The sequence below is a fragment of the Salvelinus alpinus genome, chromosome 1 (genome assembly GCF_045679555.1).
Source record: "Salvelinus alpinus chromosome 1, SLU_Salpinus.1, whole genome shotgun sequence".
In the NCBI taxonomy this organism is placed as follows: domain Eukaryota; kingdom Metazoa; phylum Chordata; class Actinopteri; order Salmoniformes; family Salmonidae; genus Salvelinus; species Salvelinus alpinus.
The window spans coordinates 87,131,286-87,150,302 of record NC_092086.1 but is presented as its reverse complement, the minus strand read 5'-3'; the positions used below and the strand labels follow the sequence as shown (position 1 = coordinate 87,150,302).

Genomic DNA, 19,017 nt, shown 5'->3' with positions numbered 1-19,017 from the left:
TATTTACAAATACACATTTTTTCTGGACAGAAATATGAGAGAGTTGGGGCTCAGATTAATGATAAACCTGGTCAGTGGTGTGCTACCTGGAAAGACTAATCTGTCTGTCTGGCCAGATCCAGGAAATGATGTCACAACTATAGGCTCTTCCCCTTCTTTCACCTGAATAGAAGGAGGGGCCAGATTGAGTTAGGCAAGAGGGGAAAAACAAGGAAGGGAGATCTCAGTTGGTAGGCAGGTGTGTATGTTTACTTCTTCTGAATGTGTGTTGGAGAGGAAAACAATAAGGATTTGGGGATTTTAACACCACTCAAGCCTTTCTAAAGACGGATATGGACGTTGCGGACCCTTCCCATGGGAATATGGGGCTGCTGAGAACCTTTGACTCCTCTGAGTTTGGGAGCTGGGAGAAGATAGGCTCGGGCGGCTTTGGACAAGTATACAAAGTCCGGCATGTACAGTGGAAAACATGGCTGGCTATCAAGTGCCCGCCCTGCCTTCATGTAGATGACAAGTATGTTGGACAGCTGTTTTTATTCTGGGATTGATGGTGTGTGGGGGTGTGAAGAATGTTGTTTAAAGTATTTAAGCCTAGATTACATGTTAAATGTATGATATCCTCTGTGGGCTTCAGACTAAAAAGCAGTAGTTCTCTATGAGTTTGTTCATCTATCTGAGGGTGTGACGTATGCTGGAAACTTAGTCAGCCTTATGTCACAGACTCATTATCTTGTGGGTTCTGGAGGGTGGACATGTATGGGGGTACATTTCTATTATGTAAATGTTGATGTTTTTGAGGTGAGCATTTAGCAGTCATTCACATGCGGTTACAATGGAGGGCCCTTGAGCAGTACACCTGTGAATGTTTGGCTAGATTTTTTTATGTGATACACCCTCATGCTCTGCTATACTGTGGGGAAGAGGACTCTTTCACCCCTGGTGGCATTACCACCACAATTATCGGAGCTAGCCGAACAGATCAGTCTTCTTTACTCTAATGCCTGGCCCTTTGTCCAGGAGACCCTGCCAGACATTACACTATGTCTCTGGAATGTAACCTCTTCTTCAGTTTGGTAATGATGTTTGTTTTGACTCATGATTATGAGAAGCAGTATGACAGGTGTTGTCCCAGGTGTGTGTGCGTGTAACATGGTGTGCTGGGGGGAAAAGTTCAATATTATGCTAGCACGCTCCTTCCTCTCTTACAACACTCCGTAGAACGCCATGTCACCACCCTGACCCAGCTCCCTCCGGGAGCCTCAAAGAGGACTACCAAGTCTTAATTTACTTTCAATATTACTTTTCTACTTGATTTCAACATGTAGCGGAGTGGATGTGTAAATGATTTACAACACATTATTTAAAGAATCTGTACAATATCCTTTCATTCCTTTGGCACAACAAGTGTTATTTAAGTTCACCAGCAGTGAGAAATATTAGTGCATTTGACTTTTTTTGTGGCATATCAAGTTAATGTTTCTGAAGGTGTCAGAGAATGAGGTTGGGAACATTGTATTCAAGAGGCCCCGTTTTGAGAGCTTTTACAGCTTTGAATACAATGATTGGATCAGGTTGCTCCTAAACTTCATTTCACTTGAGGCAATATACCCACAGACCACAGGCTGAACTTTTTGCTGTTGACAATTTGTTGAGAGATTTAGTCAGACACTTACACTGAGTGTACAAAACATTAAGAACGCCTGTTCATTCTTTGACATACTAGATGAAGGGAAGAAGACAGGTTAAAGAAGGATTTTTAAGCCTTGAGACAATTGAGACACGGATTGTGCATGCGTGCCATTCAGAGATTTAAGTGCCTGGGTATGGTAGTATGTACCAGGCGCCACCGGTTTGTGTCAAGAACTGCAATGCTGCTGGGTTTTTCACGCTCAACAGTTTCCTGTGTGTATCAAGAATGGTCCACCACCCAAAGGATATCCAGCCAAATTGACACAACTGTGGGGAGCATTGGAGTCAACATGGGCCAGCATCCCTGTGGAATGCTTTTGACACCTTGCAGAGTCCATGTCCTGATGAATTGAGGCTGTTCTGAGAGCAAAAGGGGGGTGCACCTCAATATTAGGAAGGTATTCTTAATGTTTTGTATACTCAGTGTATTACATTTGAGTTATTTAGGGTAGCGTTATGGATATTACATTAGCACGCAAAATCCCAACTTAAATGTCTCACAGAATGGACAAAAGAATATAAATAGAACTTTTGATGTGTGTGTCTATAGTACCCCTTGGGGGGAGTGTATCCCCAAAAAAGCGGACTTGTAAATATTGATATGTTGGAGAAATGAAGCAAGTAAGAATGGATGTTACATTAAATGGACAAGCTTTTTGGGAAGACGGGACATATTAGCATATGTCTGTGAGTTTGTAAGTCTTAGGTCAAAACATGGATTGCATTTTCGAAGGAAAGGCGTAGCTGAACACAAAAACGCTCATTTAAAAAAAGATTGTAATTTACATTATTACTTCGGAAAGGAAAAACAACCGTTATAGATGTTAAACTCTCCATTATGGATGTCACAGAGTCTGAAATAGACATTCATTTCTTACAGATTTCTTGATCAAAATCTATAATTTGTTGTCATTCGGAATGTTTTTTTAAAATGTCAACAGAAGGCATAGTACCTTAAGATTGCATAATAACAGGTAGTCTGAATATCATACAAGACCAGGCACCATACCCTAATAGGTATTTTTTTCTCTTCATATCAAAATGAACCTTCAACAGTTTAATTACAATTTTGTATAAAACATTTTTTTCAGAACTATTGTAACAAAATATGATAATAAAACAATATACATGTCCCTATAGTGCAAATGCATTTTTCTGGACACTGGATGAAGTCAGTATATTTTGGGGGGCTTTCACTTGAAAAAGACGCAGGCTCAGTTTCCCAAAAGCATCTTGAGGCTAAGTTCATCTAAGAACAATATGATCCTTGATCCAATGGGCTCCCGAGTGACGCAGCAGTCTAAGGCACTGCATCTCAGTGCAAGATGGTGTGCGTCCCTGGTTCAAATCCAGGCTGCATCACATCCGGCCGTGATTGGGAGTCCCATAGGGTGACGCACAATTGTCTCAGTGTTATCCGGGTTTGGCCGGTGTAGGCCGTCATTGTAAATAAGAATGTGTTCTGAACTGACTTTCCTAGTTAAATAAAGGTTCAATCATTTTTTTTTTAAATCGTATGGTTCTAACGATGAACTTCACCTTATTAAGATGACTTTTGGGAAACTGGGTCCAGCACTATTCACAGATTGTTGATAAACACTCTTCTCATCTTTCTATCTAAAAAAAGTACTGCCATGTATGAGAAATGCATTTCAGCATATATTTTCCAAGAGAATTTGAGCTAAAACACACACTTTTCAAGATATCAATAATTGCTTCAGTACAAGTCTGAAGAATACATCCCGGAACAAGCAGACAAAATGTGTTGAATGCACAAGCCTCTGAAGATAAGATATGATACATCAATATCCATCACATCCACAGCCGTTATGGAAGGTGCAGATATCATAACGCTGAAAAAAAGATACGATAATGAAAAGAGATCCCAATTATAGACCATATAAAACCTTGATGAAAGTTGGCTTTAAAGAGAAAGTTTCAAGATGAACCGATGTAGTGTATGTTTTTTAGTTTTTTTACTTTTCATTAAAAAGTTTATGGATGTTACATTGCCTGTCCCAGTCACCTTTACAAGACTGTAGAACACGCAAAACAAAACTCGTCGTGAAGTCGTGAAATATCATTGACTGAAAAGCCTTTTTTGAGACTTGGCCACCTACTTACTCTGTAATGGTCAAAATTCATGCAATCGCCTACTTAAACTTTTAAAATAAAGCCTGAACTCTAACATATAGACCTTAAGGATAGTTATGAATGTGGTTTCATTTGGAAATAACTAACTTTATTTGTGCATTCTCAGGTTGACTTAAACATGGAATCGTCCTTTAGCAGACAAACACAACAGAGTTTATTGACTCCTTTATTTGTGTTTGATTGTGTTACTTCCTATGACCATTTATCTCACGTCTCTACCCTATTGCTTTTGAAAAACATTCACAAAGAAAAATATGTCGGATACAAAGCACAAGGAGGAAGTTCTTTAGCTTTGCCAATGACAAGCATTGACATCCTTCTCCAAGCTAGACTCATTGCACCCACTGAACCTGAGCTAAAGATGTTATCTTCTCTCAACATCTGCAAAGTACATGAACTGTAATTTGCCTGCCTGCTCCCTGCCTCCACACACTCCTCTGACTCCAAGCTAGCTAGTGAATTGTAACGGTCTCATGTGATGCTCCATTAGCCGTTACAGGATAGGTACTGTTTGGCATTGCACAGAGAATTTAACTAACTTTAAAGGTGCAATGCAACTGTTTTTCTGAATATCAAATTATTTTGGGGGGGTAACAATTAAGTACCATACTGTTTGTTTTAAATTAAAATGGTCAAAAATAACAAAAATACACAGCTTCATAGCAAAGAGCAATTTCTCAAGCAAGAATTTTGCTAGGACTGTGGTGAAGGGAAAAATATAAACTAGCTGTTATTGGCAAATAGGTTTGGAACTCTCTTTCTTATTAGTCTAACTAATTTACCGCCTGGTGATATCACCATGCAGGCCAAAACTCCATCCCACCAAAACAGGTTGAAATTTCAGGCAGTCTTTTTAAACAGCTCTTAAAAGGGCATTATCATAATTTTCACAATTTCACAATATTATTCCAACCTCAGTGTTGAAATATATATAAAACACTTTTAACTTGGGGATACTACCTTTGTTCTGGATTCGGCCAAACATGTACCTTCTAAAATGTCAGTGGCCAGCTCCATGAAGTAATCCAACAATGTGTATGCCGCCATCTTGTCTTTCAAATCTTCTCTCATTGATGGAGACATGTGAGTGTCATCATGACACACAGCACTTTGGGGTGGACCCACCTGTCTCAAAAACTTGTTTTATATATATATTTCCACACTGATGTTGGAATAATACTGTGAAAATCATGATAATGCCCTTTTAGTGTAAGAGCTGTTTGAAATGACCGCCTGAAATTTACATTTTAGATTTTTAGATTTGAGTAATTTAGCAGGCAATCTAATCCAGAGCAATTTCCAATTAGTGCATTCATCTTAAAATAGCTAGGTGGAACAACCACATCACAGTCATTGTAAGTAAATCTTTCCTCAAAGCTATCAGCAAGGTCAGAGCTAGTAAGGGGAAATAAAGTAAAGTGCGAGTGGTAGTATTATTAGTGTATTTTTTATATTTTTTGTGGGGGGTCGGGGTGAGGAGGTAGTGTGAGTTAGACACTGGTGCCGTGTAGATGGAAACAGAAAAGTCTCTTGTGTAAAACACTCTCCTAACTCCACACATTTGCACAGATTTTTCATGCTTGTCAGATTTATTTAATGAAATGGCTGACACTTTTATTGAACTTGAATGATTTGGTAATATACCCCTTGGCAATTCCACGATATCGGAATTACCCTGTGACTCCAATTTTTCACTTTGAAATGTATGTCAAACAAAAAACATTGATTTCAAAGTTTAACAAACCATACAACTCTATGCACAATGACCCTTTGAACAATGTACACAGTAAATTAATTAAAAAATAACATTTACTGGAAAAACTTTACAGATGCAAAAGTTTGGTAACAGATTTACGGTAAATCTCCCTCAGTTTTCTGTTACAAAACTTGTATCTGCACCGTTCTTCTTGTAAATGTGTTTTGTAAACTTTTCGGTGGAAATTGTTAAAAGTAGTGGTTGTGCATAGAGTCGAAACATAAAGAAATGGTTGCCTTAGTGACAGAGAGACTACAATACATTGTTTATTTAGCCTTTTACTTTTTAAGATCTTATCAGCATGCTGATTTAATATTGAATGAATCCTTTGAAAACCCAAGTTGTTGCTCATTGCCTTTGTAGTGAAGACACTACCGTATACACACACATTATTCAAGAGATTAAGCAATTTATCCAAGTTTTTTTTCAAAGCCACCTCTCTTTAGATCTCTATACTGAGGTCAGTGGTGATGGGCTACACGGCTCTGTTTGCATCTGCTAGCCTAGTCAGGCTAACACTGATAAAGGTAATAAATAGATAATTGTTCAAAGGTTGAGCAACAAGAGCACAGGGAACAAGAGGTCTGTTGTGTTCATAACTCCAAACCGAGCTGGATTCTTAGGCTCTCTGAGGAATGTCGCTGGGACAGATCTGCCTGGCTGCCATACTTGGAGAATCTCTGTCCCATAAATTCGTCATGTCTGCAGGGGTTCACTGATTTAACCTGTCAGAGAGACGGGTTAATGCATAGGAAAGCTCATGCGTCTCAGTTTGCTGTCTCCTTGTATTCCCTCGTGTAATTTGGGTCGACGGTAAAAGGTTTTTCAAGTGCTGCTATTTTAACAAGCCTTTGAATACCTGTGTAAGTAAGATAAAATAACAGCATTTTACGAATTTGTTGTGGATCGAGGGATGTAGATGGATGGGCAGATTTATGAAGACAGCTACATTTAAATTCACTGTTATCTGTATGAGTTATGTAGTTCAGTCTAAACAGACAGGTATACGAGGGCTTTATGCCCACTTGATGTGATGAAGTCTAAGTAAGTTAACAGACAAGCATGTCGTCTGTAGGGAGCGAGCAGAGCTGCTGGAGGAGGCTAAGAAGATGGAGGCGGCTAAGTTCCGCTACATCCTGCCAGTGTATGGGATCTGTGGGGACCCCCAGGGCCTGGTGATGGAGTACATGGAGACAGGCTCCCTGGAGACCCTGCTGGCTGCTGAGCCTCTGCCCTGGGAGCTGCGCTTCAGGATCATCCACGAGACGGCGGTGGGAATGAACTTCCTGCACTGCATGAGCCCACCCCTCCTGCACCTGGACCTAAAACCTGCCAACATCCTACTGGACGCACACTACCATGTCAAGGTGAGACACAACCGTTACTTGGTGTGTTCGTTGGAGTTCGTACAGGGCACTGTGTGGGCAGTGCTTGTACATTTGAGACATAAATATGTAAAATCAGTACACCGTCCAATAGAAAAGTCAGATTTGACCTTATAGTGTGCATTTAGCAAACTTTCACCCAAATTATCTTTAAAACAACAGCCCAAACTCAAGAGCTTTCATGTGGTATGTCCTTTAATAGGATTTGCTCAGGTGTGAATTTCAGCTGAGATGTATAGAGGGAGGAAATATTTTTTTCACTTTCATTTTGCCCTGCTGCACACACATGCTACGGGCAGAAAGGTGTCTCCCTCCCAGCCCACCTGCTCTCCTACCTCCCACTGGATGACTAATGGAGGTGGAGGAGAAATGGGTGGGAACCTCATCTGTTTTAATACCTTGATGTAAACAAGGAGCCTGGGCCTGTCTTAACAGGCTGAGTACAGTACTCTGCCAACACTGACTGAGTGTGTGTTCAGCTGCTCGCCCACACATGTAACTCACAGTCAAACAGGGCCTCAACTCCTGACACGAGAGGTAAGGAGAGCACCCACAGGCTAGGACAGGACGTGGCTGGGAAGCACCCTCAGACTGGGACAGGACGTGGCTGCCTCTGCCCTCATCAGGGCTCTGGATGCATAGAATACAATAAGGGCTCAGCCATCAGCTTGAGGGTAAAGTTAGTCATAGGTAGCCATAGCCATGACAACAAATGGGAAAGGGAGAGATCAAGTAGGTTCTTGTCTTAATAAGATATATTCTGTATCTCCAATCTCCCCTTCAGATATCAGATTTTGGTCTGGCCCGGTGGAACGGCCTATCCAGAGTTGATGAAATCAGCCGTGATGGGTTCTGTGGCACTATCGCCTATCTGCCGCCGGAGAGCATCATCGAGAAGAACAGGGTGTCAGACACTAAGCATGACGTCTACAGGTGAGCCTCTTCACCTTCACTTCTCTCTGTTCTTGTCTGCCAGAGGAGTGGAACGTTGTCTGTTTAATGCTTAGTCATGGTGTTTGTTTTTTCAATTCTCCCTTCCATTGTTTGTTTTCACAACATTGGTTTTAATCACTATGAATATGAAATGAATGTATATTAATCAGTTATAAATTATGCTTGGACAACACATAGTGAGTTCACTCATTGATCACCTTTATTAGTATTCCTTGATACTGACCTGTTGTTCCCTTCCTGTTACAGCTTTTCGATAGTCATCTGGGGAATTCTCACACAGAAGAAACCTTACCAAGGTGAGACATGTTGAGGAAATGTATGGATGGGTTGAGGATTGGTGTGAGACATGTTGTAGTCCTTTAGGGTTTTTCTTATAAGATTCACTCCTAGTCTTTCTTAAACTCAAAAGGCCTGCTTCCTGGACCGTGATTAAGCACATAGACTCCTTGTGACATGACCACCCATGTTAGTTTGTCCTGCGTCTCACTAAGTGAAGGTAACAGACGTTTAGTCACAGTGCACATATTGACGGTGCCGTTGAGTGTTTACCTGGTGAATTCCAGGGAGGCAGGCTGACAGGTGTTTTTTCCCCAGGCATATCCTTTGAATTGAAAGCTCTTGATCAGGGCATTGACATCCTTGGCACCGGCACCTGTGTCCGCCATTAAGGAAGCCCTAGAAAAGCACTCTCCTCCTCCCATGTTCCTCGTCCTTCTATTGAATGGTATTAAAGCTACAAAAGAAGCCAGGGTGATCTGAGCTTAACTCCACTGCCTCTGTTTGCTTTGAATCATGGACTGGCTTGCTGGCTGGTCCCAATGCCTAATAACAAAGATACCATGACCAAGAAAGCCTGAGAGGTTTTTCCAGGCTTGGTGTGGGAGAGAAAGAAAAGGGGGATACCTAGTCAGTTGTACAACTGAATGCCTTCAACTGAAATGTGTCTTCCGGCATTTAACTCAACCCCTCTAACAAAACATCTATATGCCTTCTTTATCTGAGCATACAGAAAGATTATAATAATGAGGGGTACATACTTGAATTGGTCCTACCCAGACATTTGTTTATGTTGCTTTTCCATACTTTCACCAGCACACGATCAAGGCATAATTCATTGATATGATCCAGGCTCTAATTTGTCTTTTGTATAATGGGGCCTGGTACACCTTTTGGACTGAGTTATCATATGAACAGTAGAGAAATTAATGAAGTGTATCAATGTGTCTTATATATTGTGTTGATTGTATCTTTATGTCCTCTATTTCCTCCAGGGGAGAACAACATCCTGCAGATCATGGTGAAGGTGGTGAGAGGGGTGCGTCCCGATCTCAATGTTGTGCCCCGGAGTCGACCCCAAGCCTGCATGGGGTTCCTGAGCCTCATGCAGCGCTGCTGGGCCCCCTTACCTGATGCCAGACCCAGCTTCCAGGGTGAGTAGAGACCCAATGGGGCCTATGCCTATAAGGGATGGGTGTTTATGTTTATCTTGAGGCTTGAAAGCAGGAAGAACACAATTCAAGTGTAGTAATACATACACAAAGTCATGATGTACTGTACATATAGTTTTCTGAAAAGGTGAAATTTAAACCATGGGATGCTATTCTGTACATCAAACCTGACCTTTGTTGTCTTCTGTCTGCAGAAATCACATCAGAAGCCGAGGAGCTGTGTTCTAAACCCCAAGAGGAGTCCAAGAACCAAACTCCTATGCCTGAGAATAACCACTGCAATGGACTAACCACTGACCAGGTAGAACCACACATACCATTCACTTATATTCCCCTGCTTTTAAATGACTGTTGTAGCTCAAAATGGCTTATTTTTAATGGAATATCTGTAACGGATGTGAAATGGCTAGCTAGTTAGCGGGTACGCGCTGCTAGCATTTCAATCAGTTACGTCACTTGCTCTGAGACTTAAGTAGGGTTTCCCCTTGCTCTGCAAGGGCCGTGGCCTTTGTGGAGCGATGGGTAACGATGCTTCGTGGGCGACCGTTGTTGATGTGTGCAGAGGGTCCCTGGTTCGCGCCCGTTTCGGGGCGAGGGGACGGTTTAAAGTTATACTGTTACATTGATGCTGTTGACCCGGATCACTGGTTGCTGCGGAAAAGGAGGAGGTTGAAAGGGGGGTGAGTGTAACGGATGTGAAATGGCTAGCTAGTTAGCGGGTACGCGCTAATAGCATTTCAATCGGTTACGTCACTTGCTCTGAGACTTAAGTAGGGTTTCCCCTTGCTCTGCAAGGGCCGCGGCTTTTGTGGAGCGATGGGTAACGACGCTTCGTGGGTGTCAGTTGTTGATGTGTGCAGAGGGTCCCTGGTTCGCGCCCGTGTCGGGGCGAGGGGACGCCGTAAAGTTATACTGTTACATATCTACATAGGCATACAGAGGCCCATTATCAGCAACCATCACTCCTGTGTTCCAATGGCACGTTGTGTTAGCTAATCCAAGTTTATCATTTTAAAAGGCTAATTGATCATTAGAAAACCCTTTTGCAATTATGTTAGCACAGCTGAAAACTGGTGTGCTGATTAAACAAGCAATAAAACTGGCCTTCTTTAGACTAGTTGAGTATCTGGAGCATCAGCATTTGTGGGTTCGATTACAGGCTCAAAATGGCCAGAAACAAATACCTTTCTTCTGAAACTAGTCAGGTAATTCTTGTTCTGAGAAATGAAGGCTATTCCATGTGAGAAATTGCCAAGAAACTGAAGATCTCATACAACGCTGTGTACTACTCCCTTCACAGAACAGCATAAAACAGCTTTAAACAGAATAGAAAGAGGAGTGGGAGGCCCCCGGTGCACAACTGAGCAAGAGAAAAGTACATTAGCGTCTAGTTTGAGAAACAGACGCTTCACAAGTCCTCAACTGGCAGCTTAACGATGTCTACAGTGTATTTCTGATCAATTTGATGTTATTTTAATGGGCAAAACAACAAGGAAATTTCTTAGTGACCCCAAACTTTTGGACGGTAGTATACATAGCTACATAACTAGATGTTTTAACAACATGTCAACATAAAGGTTGTCAAAGAGCCAAGGAGTCAAGGGGTTTGTTATTGTATTTCTAACATAGCTGTGTCTCCAACAGAATAAAGAGCAGAAGCCAGTCAGGCCCAAGTCTGCCATGTTGCCAGAGAAAGACTACAGCCTATCAGAGCTGCTGAGCCAGGTAGACTCTGGGATATCTCGGAGCTTTGACCATGTGAAGGAGGACTGCTGTCCCAGCAAAGACAACACCAGCAAGAGACTGTCAGGAATCTCCTCTGTAGACTCTGCCTTCTCCTCTCAAGACTCCATTACCCTCTCCTTTGAGAAAGAGAATACCTGTGGTAAGAATGGCTGTGCCTTGGCATTGTCTATGGTTTCCTTTAACAGATGACAGGAATTCTCGTTTCTCATGGTGTTATATCGTACATATAAGTAGTACAGTTCTGAATGACTTCTGGAGCATGCAAAGTGTCTCTTTAACTTTAGGATAATTTCTTTGTGGTTTTGTCCCTGACTCTATACTGTGTCTTCTATCTCCATGTTGTTTAGACTCTGGGGAGGTGCAGAGGAGGAAGCTGTGTGATGCCATCCGTACCAAAGATATGTCCAAGCTGATGAAGATCTTGCAGCCTCAGGACGTGGACCTCCTATTGGAGGGCGGCTACAGCCTGCTCCACCACGCCGTCACGCAGGCCAACGAGGAGGCCGTCAAGTTCCTGCTCCTCAACCATGCCAATACCAACCTGGCCAATGCCCACGGCTCCACCCCCCTCCACCTGGCCACCGAGAAGCACCTGAAGGGCCTGGCCGAGCTGCTGCTGGGCCGCCGGAGCACCAACGCCAACGCCCGGGACGAGGACCAATACACAGCCCTGCACTGTGCTGCTCAGAACGGGGACGAGGCCATCACCCGCCTACTGCTGGACCGCGGCGCCTCCATCAATGAGACGGACGCACAGGGACGTACACCCGCACACATCGCCTGCCAGCATGGCCAAGAGAACGTGGTCAGGGTGCTGCTAAGCCGCGGGGCAGACGTCCACGTGAAGGGCAGAGATGACTGGACGGGTCTTCACTTGGCTGCCTGGCAGGGCCACCTGGGCATCGTCAAATTGCTGGTGAAGCAGGCCGGGGCGGACGTAGATGGGCAGACCACCGATGGGCGCACCCCGCTGCACATGGCCTCCCATAGGGGGCAGTACAGGGTGGCAAGGATCCTGATAGAGCTGGGGGCAGACGTCCACGTGACCTCCACGGGCCTCCACACCCCCCTGCATGTGGCGGCTGAGACAGGCCACACCAGCACCTCTCGCCTCTTAGTCAAGCATGATGCAGATATCCAGGCCCGGACCACCCAGGGCCTTACCGCCCTTCACCTCGCTGCTCAGCACGGCCACTTGCCCACAGTGAAGATGCTGATCGAGGAAGGGGCAGACCCCTACTGCACCAACCAAAACCTGCGTACCCCCTGCCACCTGGCGGCAGAAGGGGGACACTGTGAGGTCTTCAAAGAGCTTCTGGTCCACTGCCCTGAGGGTGCCAGTCTGTCAGACGAGCAGGGCCTCACCCCTCTTCACCTGGCTGTGAGGGGAGGCTACACAGATATCACCAGCATGCTGCTGGCCCAGGGGGTGGAGGTATCACAAGAAGTACCACAGGACTCCATACCCCTACCAGAGGAAGTACCACAGGACTCTATCCCCCATGACACACTGCAGCCAGCAGCAGAGGACTACCCAAAGCTTCTGGATCGTCAGCAAAGCTCGTTGGCCAAGTGTCTCCAGAGAAAGGTTGTAATCTTGAAACTGACGGAGCGTGAAGGAAATGACTGTCCAGAGGAGGGAGTCACGCTGTGACTGGATTGTACAGAACTGTCCTGGAATTGAAAACAGTCAGGGATCTCTTCTATTCCCTTCCCCTTGGATGTGATGGGAGAGGTGTCTCGAGCTAAAGAGACCAGCAGTTGTATTAGATTTCTTTTGTACATAGTATTTTGATTGTGTCTTATTTTTATGGCAGTCTTTGATTGATCATTCATTGCCAGATGTTATGATTCTTTGGTTATTTGGGCCTCTCAAAGCCCCTGTTACCGCCCTTCATTACTTTGGTATCTTGTCAGAGAAGGAAAGCTTAAATGTAAATATGTATACTGTATATAGAACCATGAGCTCATATAAATCACTTTTTTCCTTTATGTTAAATATAGACCCATGTCATGTTTTTCCCTTAATAGTGTAGCTTTTCTACTTTGCATATGCACATTCATGGCCCCCGGTAAAAAATAATGTTGACATTATCTGTGGAATGCCATTTGTATTTTCCTTTCCTATCTACTTACTGTAGCTGGTATGTTTAAACATGTCCATAAGCTATATTCTCTAATAAAACAACAGTGTCAATACAAGTGTGTGTGTGTGTGTGTGTGCGTGCGTGCGTACCCACCCACGTGCCCTTGTAAATGTGTGAATGAAAGAATGATGGCCATCTTCACTGCCAGGCAGAATGGGCATGTCTCTATCTGCAGCCGGCTTTACTCTTATCATTCCTGCCTGCCTCTCCCCCAGACCCTACAGAGCATTCTCAACTTGGCACCATCCATGGGAACTGCCCTCGGGGGGGATCGCAGGCCAGGCAGGTGGGTTAGTGGGAGGGGAGTGGGGAGGGGAGTGGGGTGAGGAGGGGGGAACATACCTGCCTTTCCAGGCTGTTGGCTAATTCCTCAGACCATTTAAAATTTTCATCACTTTCCTAAACCAACGTTCCATCCTTGATGTTGACGCCTGCAGGGCTAGGCCTCTTTAGACCCGAGTCTGAAGCCCTCCTGAGCTGAGCTCTGGCGAGCCTTGTAATTGCCCTGGTTTAGTGGTAAGTTCTGTGTAATCAGAGGCTTTGGTGTGTGTGTGCGTGTGGGGGGGGGGGGTTGTGTGTGTGTGTGTGTGTGGGGTTTGTGTGTGTCTGTGTGTGTCACCTGTTGCTGCGTGATCCTACAAAAGCCTCAGTGGTGTGGAACCTCCGTTACTCAATCTGGGGTAGATTGAGTAACGGCAATCTTCCGCCTCACTTATCATGGCATTCTATTATGTTCCTTCACTGTACCCTTTCTACATACTTTACACAGTAGCTTGTTATTCAAGTACACTCCCTATATTTGCACTGTGCCAACCTTGTAGTGTTTGATGAATAAGTAAGTAGAGCATTTAAATGGATTTGACTCTTTATGCCTCTCATGAGAATAACACACACTGCTATGACTCATTGCTCCCTCTTAATGGCCCTCATCTCTACTTCATCTTTTGATTGTGTCAATGTGCAGATCATTTTCACACTCAAATATATAATCTAGAGTACTTGGTAGTTCAGTAATGAAGCAGTCATGAGTCCTTAAGATTTTTCAACAATCCATTTTTAATGATAATGCTTTTGTAATAAAAAATAATAATGAATGACCATGAAAATAGAAGATGTGGTTATTTCAGTTATCCATGTTGTTGTTGGCACTGCCCTCCTCTGTGTTGCTGCTGGACAGACACTGTCCAAACAGCTGGAGGTCACACAGGCTGCCCAGGCTGTCTACCTCATAGAAGAACTCCATGCCAGACTCCCCTGCTGCGGCTATGCCCACAGACCCCTCTGATCCCTGCGACTCCAGCAGGCGCTGCATACAGCCATCTAGGTCCTCCTGGTCCAGGGAGTGATCCAGGGTGGAGGGACACTGACCCCTGCCTGAAGCCTCTTGAGCGGGGCTGGACAACACACCCTGTGGTACCAGAACACTTAGCCCAGCCTCAGCCTGCTGGCTGGGTTCCTCCTCAGACTCACAGTGGAAAATCTTCATAGCCTCCTCCAGAGAGGTGACTGCAGGCATGGAACTATCTCCTAACCCCTGCAGGGACAGGCTGGGGCCGGTGACCTGGGTCAGAGAGGCCTGGGAGACTCTTGCAGCCCTGAGGCTATAGCTCTGGAACTCGAACAGAGGGTGGTTGGAGCCTGCCTGGAAGGGACCTCCAAGCTGATGGTGAGGGGCCAGGTGAGTGCAGCTGTCTCCGGCCTGAGGGAGGCCAGTGGGGGCTTGTTGGGGCTCTGTGGAGAAGATAGGGTACATCCTAGCATCCATGGGCCCTCCTGTGAGGTGTTGCCTGTAGGACCAGGGGACCCTAGCCTGGTAGGCCATCCTGTTTGACTCAGGCCTCCACTGTGTGGCACGCTGGTCTTGGTGTAGCTGGTGTTGAGGCAGCCAGTAGAGCGCACTGTGCATGTACTGGGCAGACACCCGTTGGGTCTGGGTGGCAGAATGGGATAGGTAGCCCTGGGTCCTCCCTGTCCATGTCTGTGGGTAGTACACCTGGGCATGACTGTGGACCCATGACCCCTTGGGCTGCTGAGGCCACATGTATGGAGCCTGCATCTGTGTGGAAGGGGTGCCCAGCATGGCTGAGGAGCTCATTTGTCTCATGTCACACACTAGACAGAGATGAATATGGAATGTCAACAACCCACTGGGCAAAAACTGGTTGAATCAACGTTGTTTCGACGTCATTTTACCAAAAGGAATTTTGTCTTTTTTTCACCAAACTTGAACCTAAATCCAATAACATGGTGACATTTTTTGTTGATTTCACAATGAATTCTCATTAGTTGACAACTCAACCAAATGTAAATCAAAACTAGACGATGAACTGATGTCTGAGCCCAGTGTGAAAGTTTCTCCCTGAATTTACAGCACAACATTTTGGTTACCAAGCAAGCTACGTTCACTTGAACAACTACCAATTAAGTTCAAGAGATAGCTAGGTCTCACCTGGAGAGAGGCCACCAGTTATTCTGACAGGAAGAAGTTGTTCTTTTGAGGTTGGGAATTGAATCATGTCACTTTCTTTCAAGAGTATATGGTGAATGATCGTTTGGTTTTGTTGTAATTCAAGTGATTTCTGAACATTCTGTTTGGCATCATTCCTGAGGCAACGATGTTCTATGGATGAAGGCCCTTATGACATAAGAATATTCTGGTGGGAGAACTATATTGTTTTGTTGTGATTCAAATGATTTCTGAACATTCTGTCTGCTATTGTTCCTGTGGAAACCAAGTTCTATTGATCTTTTGACATTCTAAGATTCAAAATGTTTTTGACTAAGGGTGTGTTTGTAAATTCACTCTGTAGTGTCAGAGTGCGCTCAGAGTGTGCGCTGGGCTTTTGTAAATTCAGAGCATTTCGTGCTTGGAGCATTCAGAGCGCACACTGGACACTCTGGCCAAGGAGTAGGGTTGATCCGAATGTTCTGACCTCATAATGGCAGTCAAGCACCCAAGCTAACTGGCTAAAGTTGTCTAGCTTGCTAGCTACTTCCAGACAGGCTATACATTTACATTTAAGTCATTTAGCAGACGCTCTTATCCAGAGCGACTTACAAATTGGTGCATTCACCTTATGATATCCAGTGGAACAACCACTTTACAATAGTGCATCTAACTCTTTTAAGGGGGGGGGGGGGGTTAGAAGGATTACTTTATCCTATCCTAGGTATTCCTTAAAGAGGTGGGGTTTCAGGTGTCTCCGGAAGGTGGTGATTGACTCCGCTGACCTGGCGTCGTGAGGGAGTTTGTTCCACCATTGGGGTGCCAGAGCAGCGAACAGTTTTGACTGGGCTGAGCGGGAACTGTACTTCCTCAGAGGTAGGGAGGCGAGCAGGCCAGAGGTGGATGAACGCAGTGCCCTTGTTTGGGTGTAGGGCCTGATCAGAGCCTGAAGGTACGGAGGTGCCGTTCCCCTCACAGGCTATGAGAGGTTCTCTCTCATTTCTGTCTTCTTTTGAGAGCCAGGTCTGCCTATGGCAGCCTCTCTCAATAGCAAGGCTATGCTCAATGAGTCTGTACATAGTCAAAACTTTCCTTAACTTTGGGTCAGCCACAGTGGTCAGGTTTTCTGCCACTGTGTACTCTCTGTTTAGGGCCAAATAACATTCTAGTTTGCTCTGTTTTTTGTTTCCACTGTGTCAAGTAATTGTATTTTTGTTTTCTCATGATTTGGTTGTGTCTAATTGTGTTGCTGTCCTGGGGCTCTGTGTGTCCTGTTTGTATTTGTGAACAGAGCCCTAGGACCAGCATGCTTAGAGAACTCTTCTCCAGGTTCATCTCTCTGTAGGAGATGGCTTTGTTAAGGAAGGTTTGGGAATTGCTTCCTTTTAGGTGGATGTAGAATTTAATGGCTAATTTTTGGATTTGGTAATGAGCGGGTATCAGCCTAATTCTGTTCTCCGTGCTTTATTTGGTGTTTTACGTTGTACACTGAGGAGATTTTGCAGAATTCTGTATGCAGAGTTTCAATTTGGTGTTTGTCCCATTTTGTGAATTATTGGGTGATGTAAAGACCCCAGACCTCACAACCATAAAGGGCAATGGGTTCTATAACTGATTCATGTATTTTTAGCCAGATCCTAATATGTTGAATTTGATGTCCCTTTTGATGGCGTAAAAGGCCCTTCTTGCCTTGTCTCTCATATCTTTCATAGCTTTGTGGAAGTTACTTGTGGCGCTGATGTTTGGCTGAGGTATGTATAGTTTTTGTGTACTCTAAGGCAACGGTGTCTAGATTGTATTTGTGGCAACTCAACATTTTTTTAAACAAAATTATTTTTTATCTTACTGAGATTTACTGTCAGGGTCCAGGTCTGACAGAATCTGTGCAGAAGATTTAGGTGCTGCTGTAGGCCCTCATTGGTTGGGGCAGAAGCACCAGGTCATCAGTAGACATTTGACTTCAGATTCTAATAGGGTAAGGCCGGGTGCTGCAGACTGTTCTATTGCTCTCGCCAATCCATTTATATATATATATGTGTGTGTGTGTGTGTGTGTGTGTGTGTGTGTGTGTGTGTGTGTGTGTGTGTGTGTGTGTGTGTGTGTGTGTGTGTGTGTGTGTGTGTGTGTGTGTGTGTGTGTGTGTGTGTGTGTGTGTGTGTGTGTGTGTGTGTGTGTGTGTGTGTGTGTTGAAGAGGGTGGGGCTCAAGCTGCATCCCTGTCTTACCCCACGGCCCTGTGGAAAGAAATGTGTGTTTTTTGCCAATTTTAAGCGCACAGTTGTTTGTGTACTTGGATTTTATAATGTTGTATGTTTTCCACCCAACACTGCTTTCATTCAATTTGTATAGCAGTCCCTCATGCCAAGTAGAGTCAAACACCTTTTTTAAATCAACAAAGCATGAGTAAACAGACAAGTTCTCCCCCTTTGAAGAGGGGGATGACCGCGGCAGCATTCCAATCTTTGGGAATCTCAGATGATACGAAAGAGAGGTTGAACAGGATAGTAATAGGGGTTGCAACCATTTCGGCAGATAATTTTAGAAAGAGAGGGTCCAGATTGTCTAGCCCGGCTGATTTGTAGGGGTCCAGATTTTGCAGCTCTTTCAGAACATCAGCTATCTGGATTTGGGTGGGGGAGGTTTGAGCGAGTTGCTGTGGGGAGCGCAGGGCTGTTGACCGGGGTAGGAGTAGCCAGGTGGTAAGCACGGCCAGCCGTAGAAAAATGCTTATTAAAATGTTCAATTATCGTGGATTTATCGGTGGTGACAGTGTTTCCTAGCCTCAGTGCAGTGGGCAGCTGGAGGTGGTGCTCTTGTTCTCTATAGACTTTACAGTGTCCCAGAACTTTTTTGAGTTTTTGCTTCAGGATGAAATTTCTGTTTGAAAAAGATAGCCTTAGCTTTCCTAACTGCCTGTGTATATTGGTTCCTAACTTCCCTGAAAAGTTGCATATCAAGGGGGCTATTCGATGCTAATGCAGAACGCCACAGGATGTATTTGTGCTGGTCAAGAGCAGTCAGGTCTGGAGAGAACCAAGGGCTATATCTGTTCCTGGTTAAAACAAAAATTGAATGGGGCATGCTTATTTAAGATGAGGAAGGCACTTATAAAGAATATTCAGGCATCCTCTACAGACGGGATAAGGTCAATATCCTTCCAGGATACCCGGGCCAGGTCGATTAGAAAGGCCTGCTCGCTGAAGTGTTTTAGGGAGCGTTTGACAGTGATGAGGGGTGATCGTTTGACCACAGACCCATTACGGATGCAGGCAATGAGGCAGTGAGATCTTGGC

At 44.5% G+C, this 19,017-nt stretch overlaps 1 protein-coding gene across 1 annotated transcript; it reads left to right on the top strand.

The window, feature by feature from the left end:
- The first annotated feature begins 217 nt into the window (after positions 1–217).
- On the top strand, positions 218–13,334 carry LOC139532577 (receptor-interacting serine/threonine-protein kinase 4-like). Its single transcript, XM_071330372.1, has 8 exons — positions 218–514; positions 6,675–6,966; positions 7,769–7,917; positions 8,185–8,234; positions 9,210–9,368; positions 9,581–9,687; positions 11,031–11,271; positions 11,480–13,334. The coding sequence occupies exons 1-8, from the start codon at positions 333–335 to the stop codon at positions 12,784–12,786; spliced, it is 2,487 nt and encodes an 828-aa protein (XP_071186473.1). The 5' UTR covers positions 218–332; the 3' UTR covers positions 12,787–13,334.
- The last annotated feature ends 5,683 nt before the right edge of the window (positions 13,335–19,017 follow it).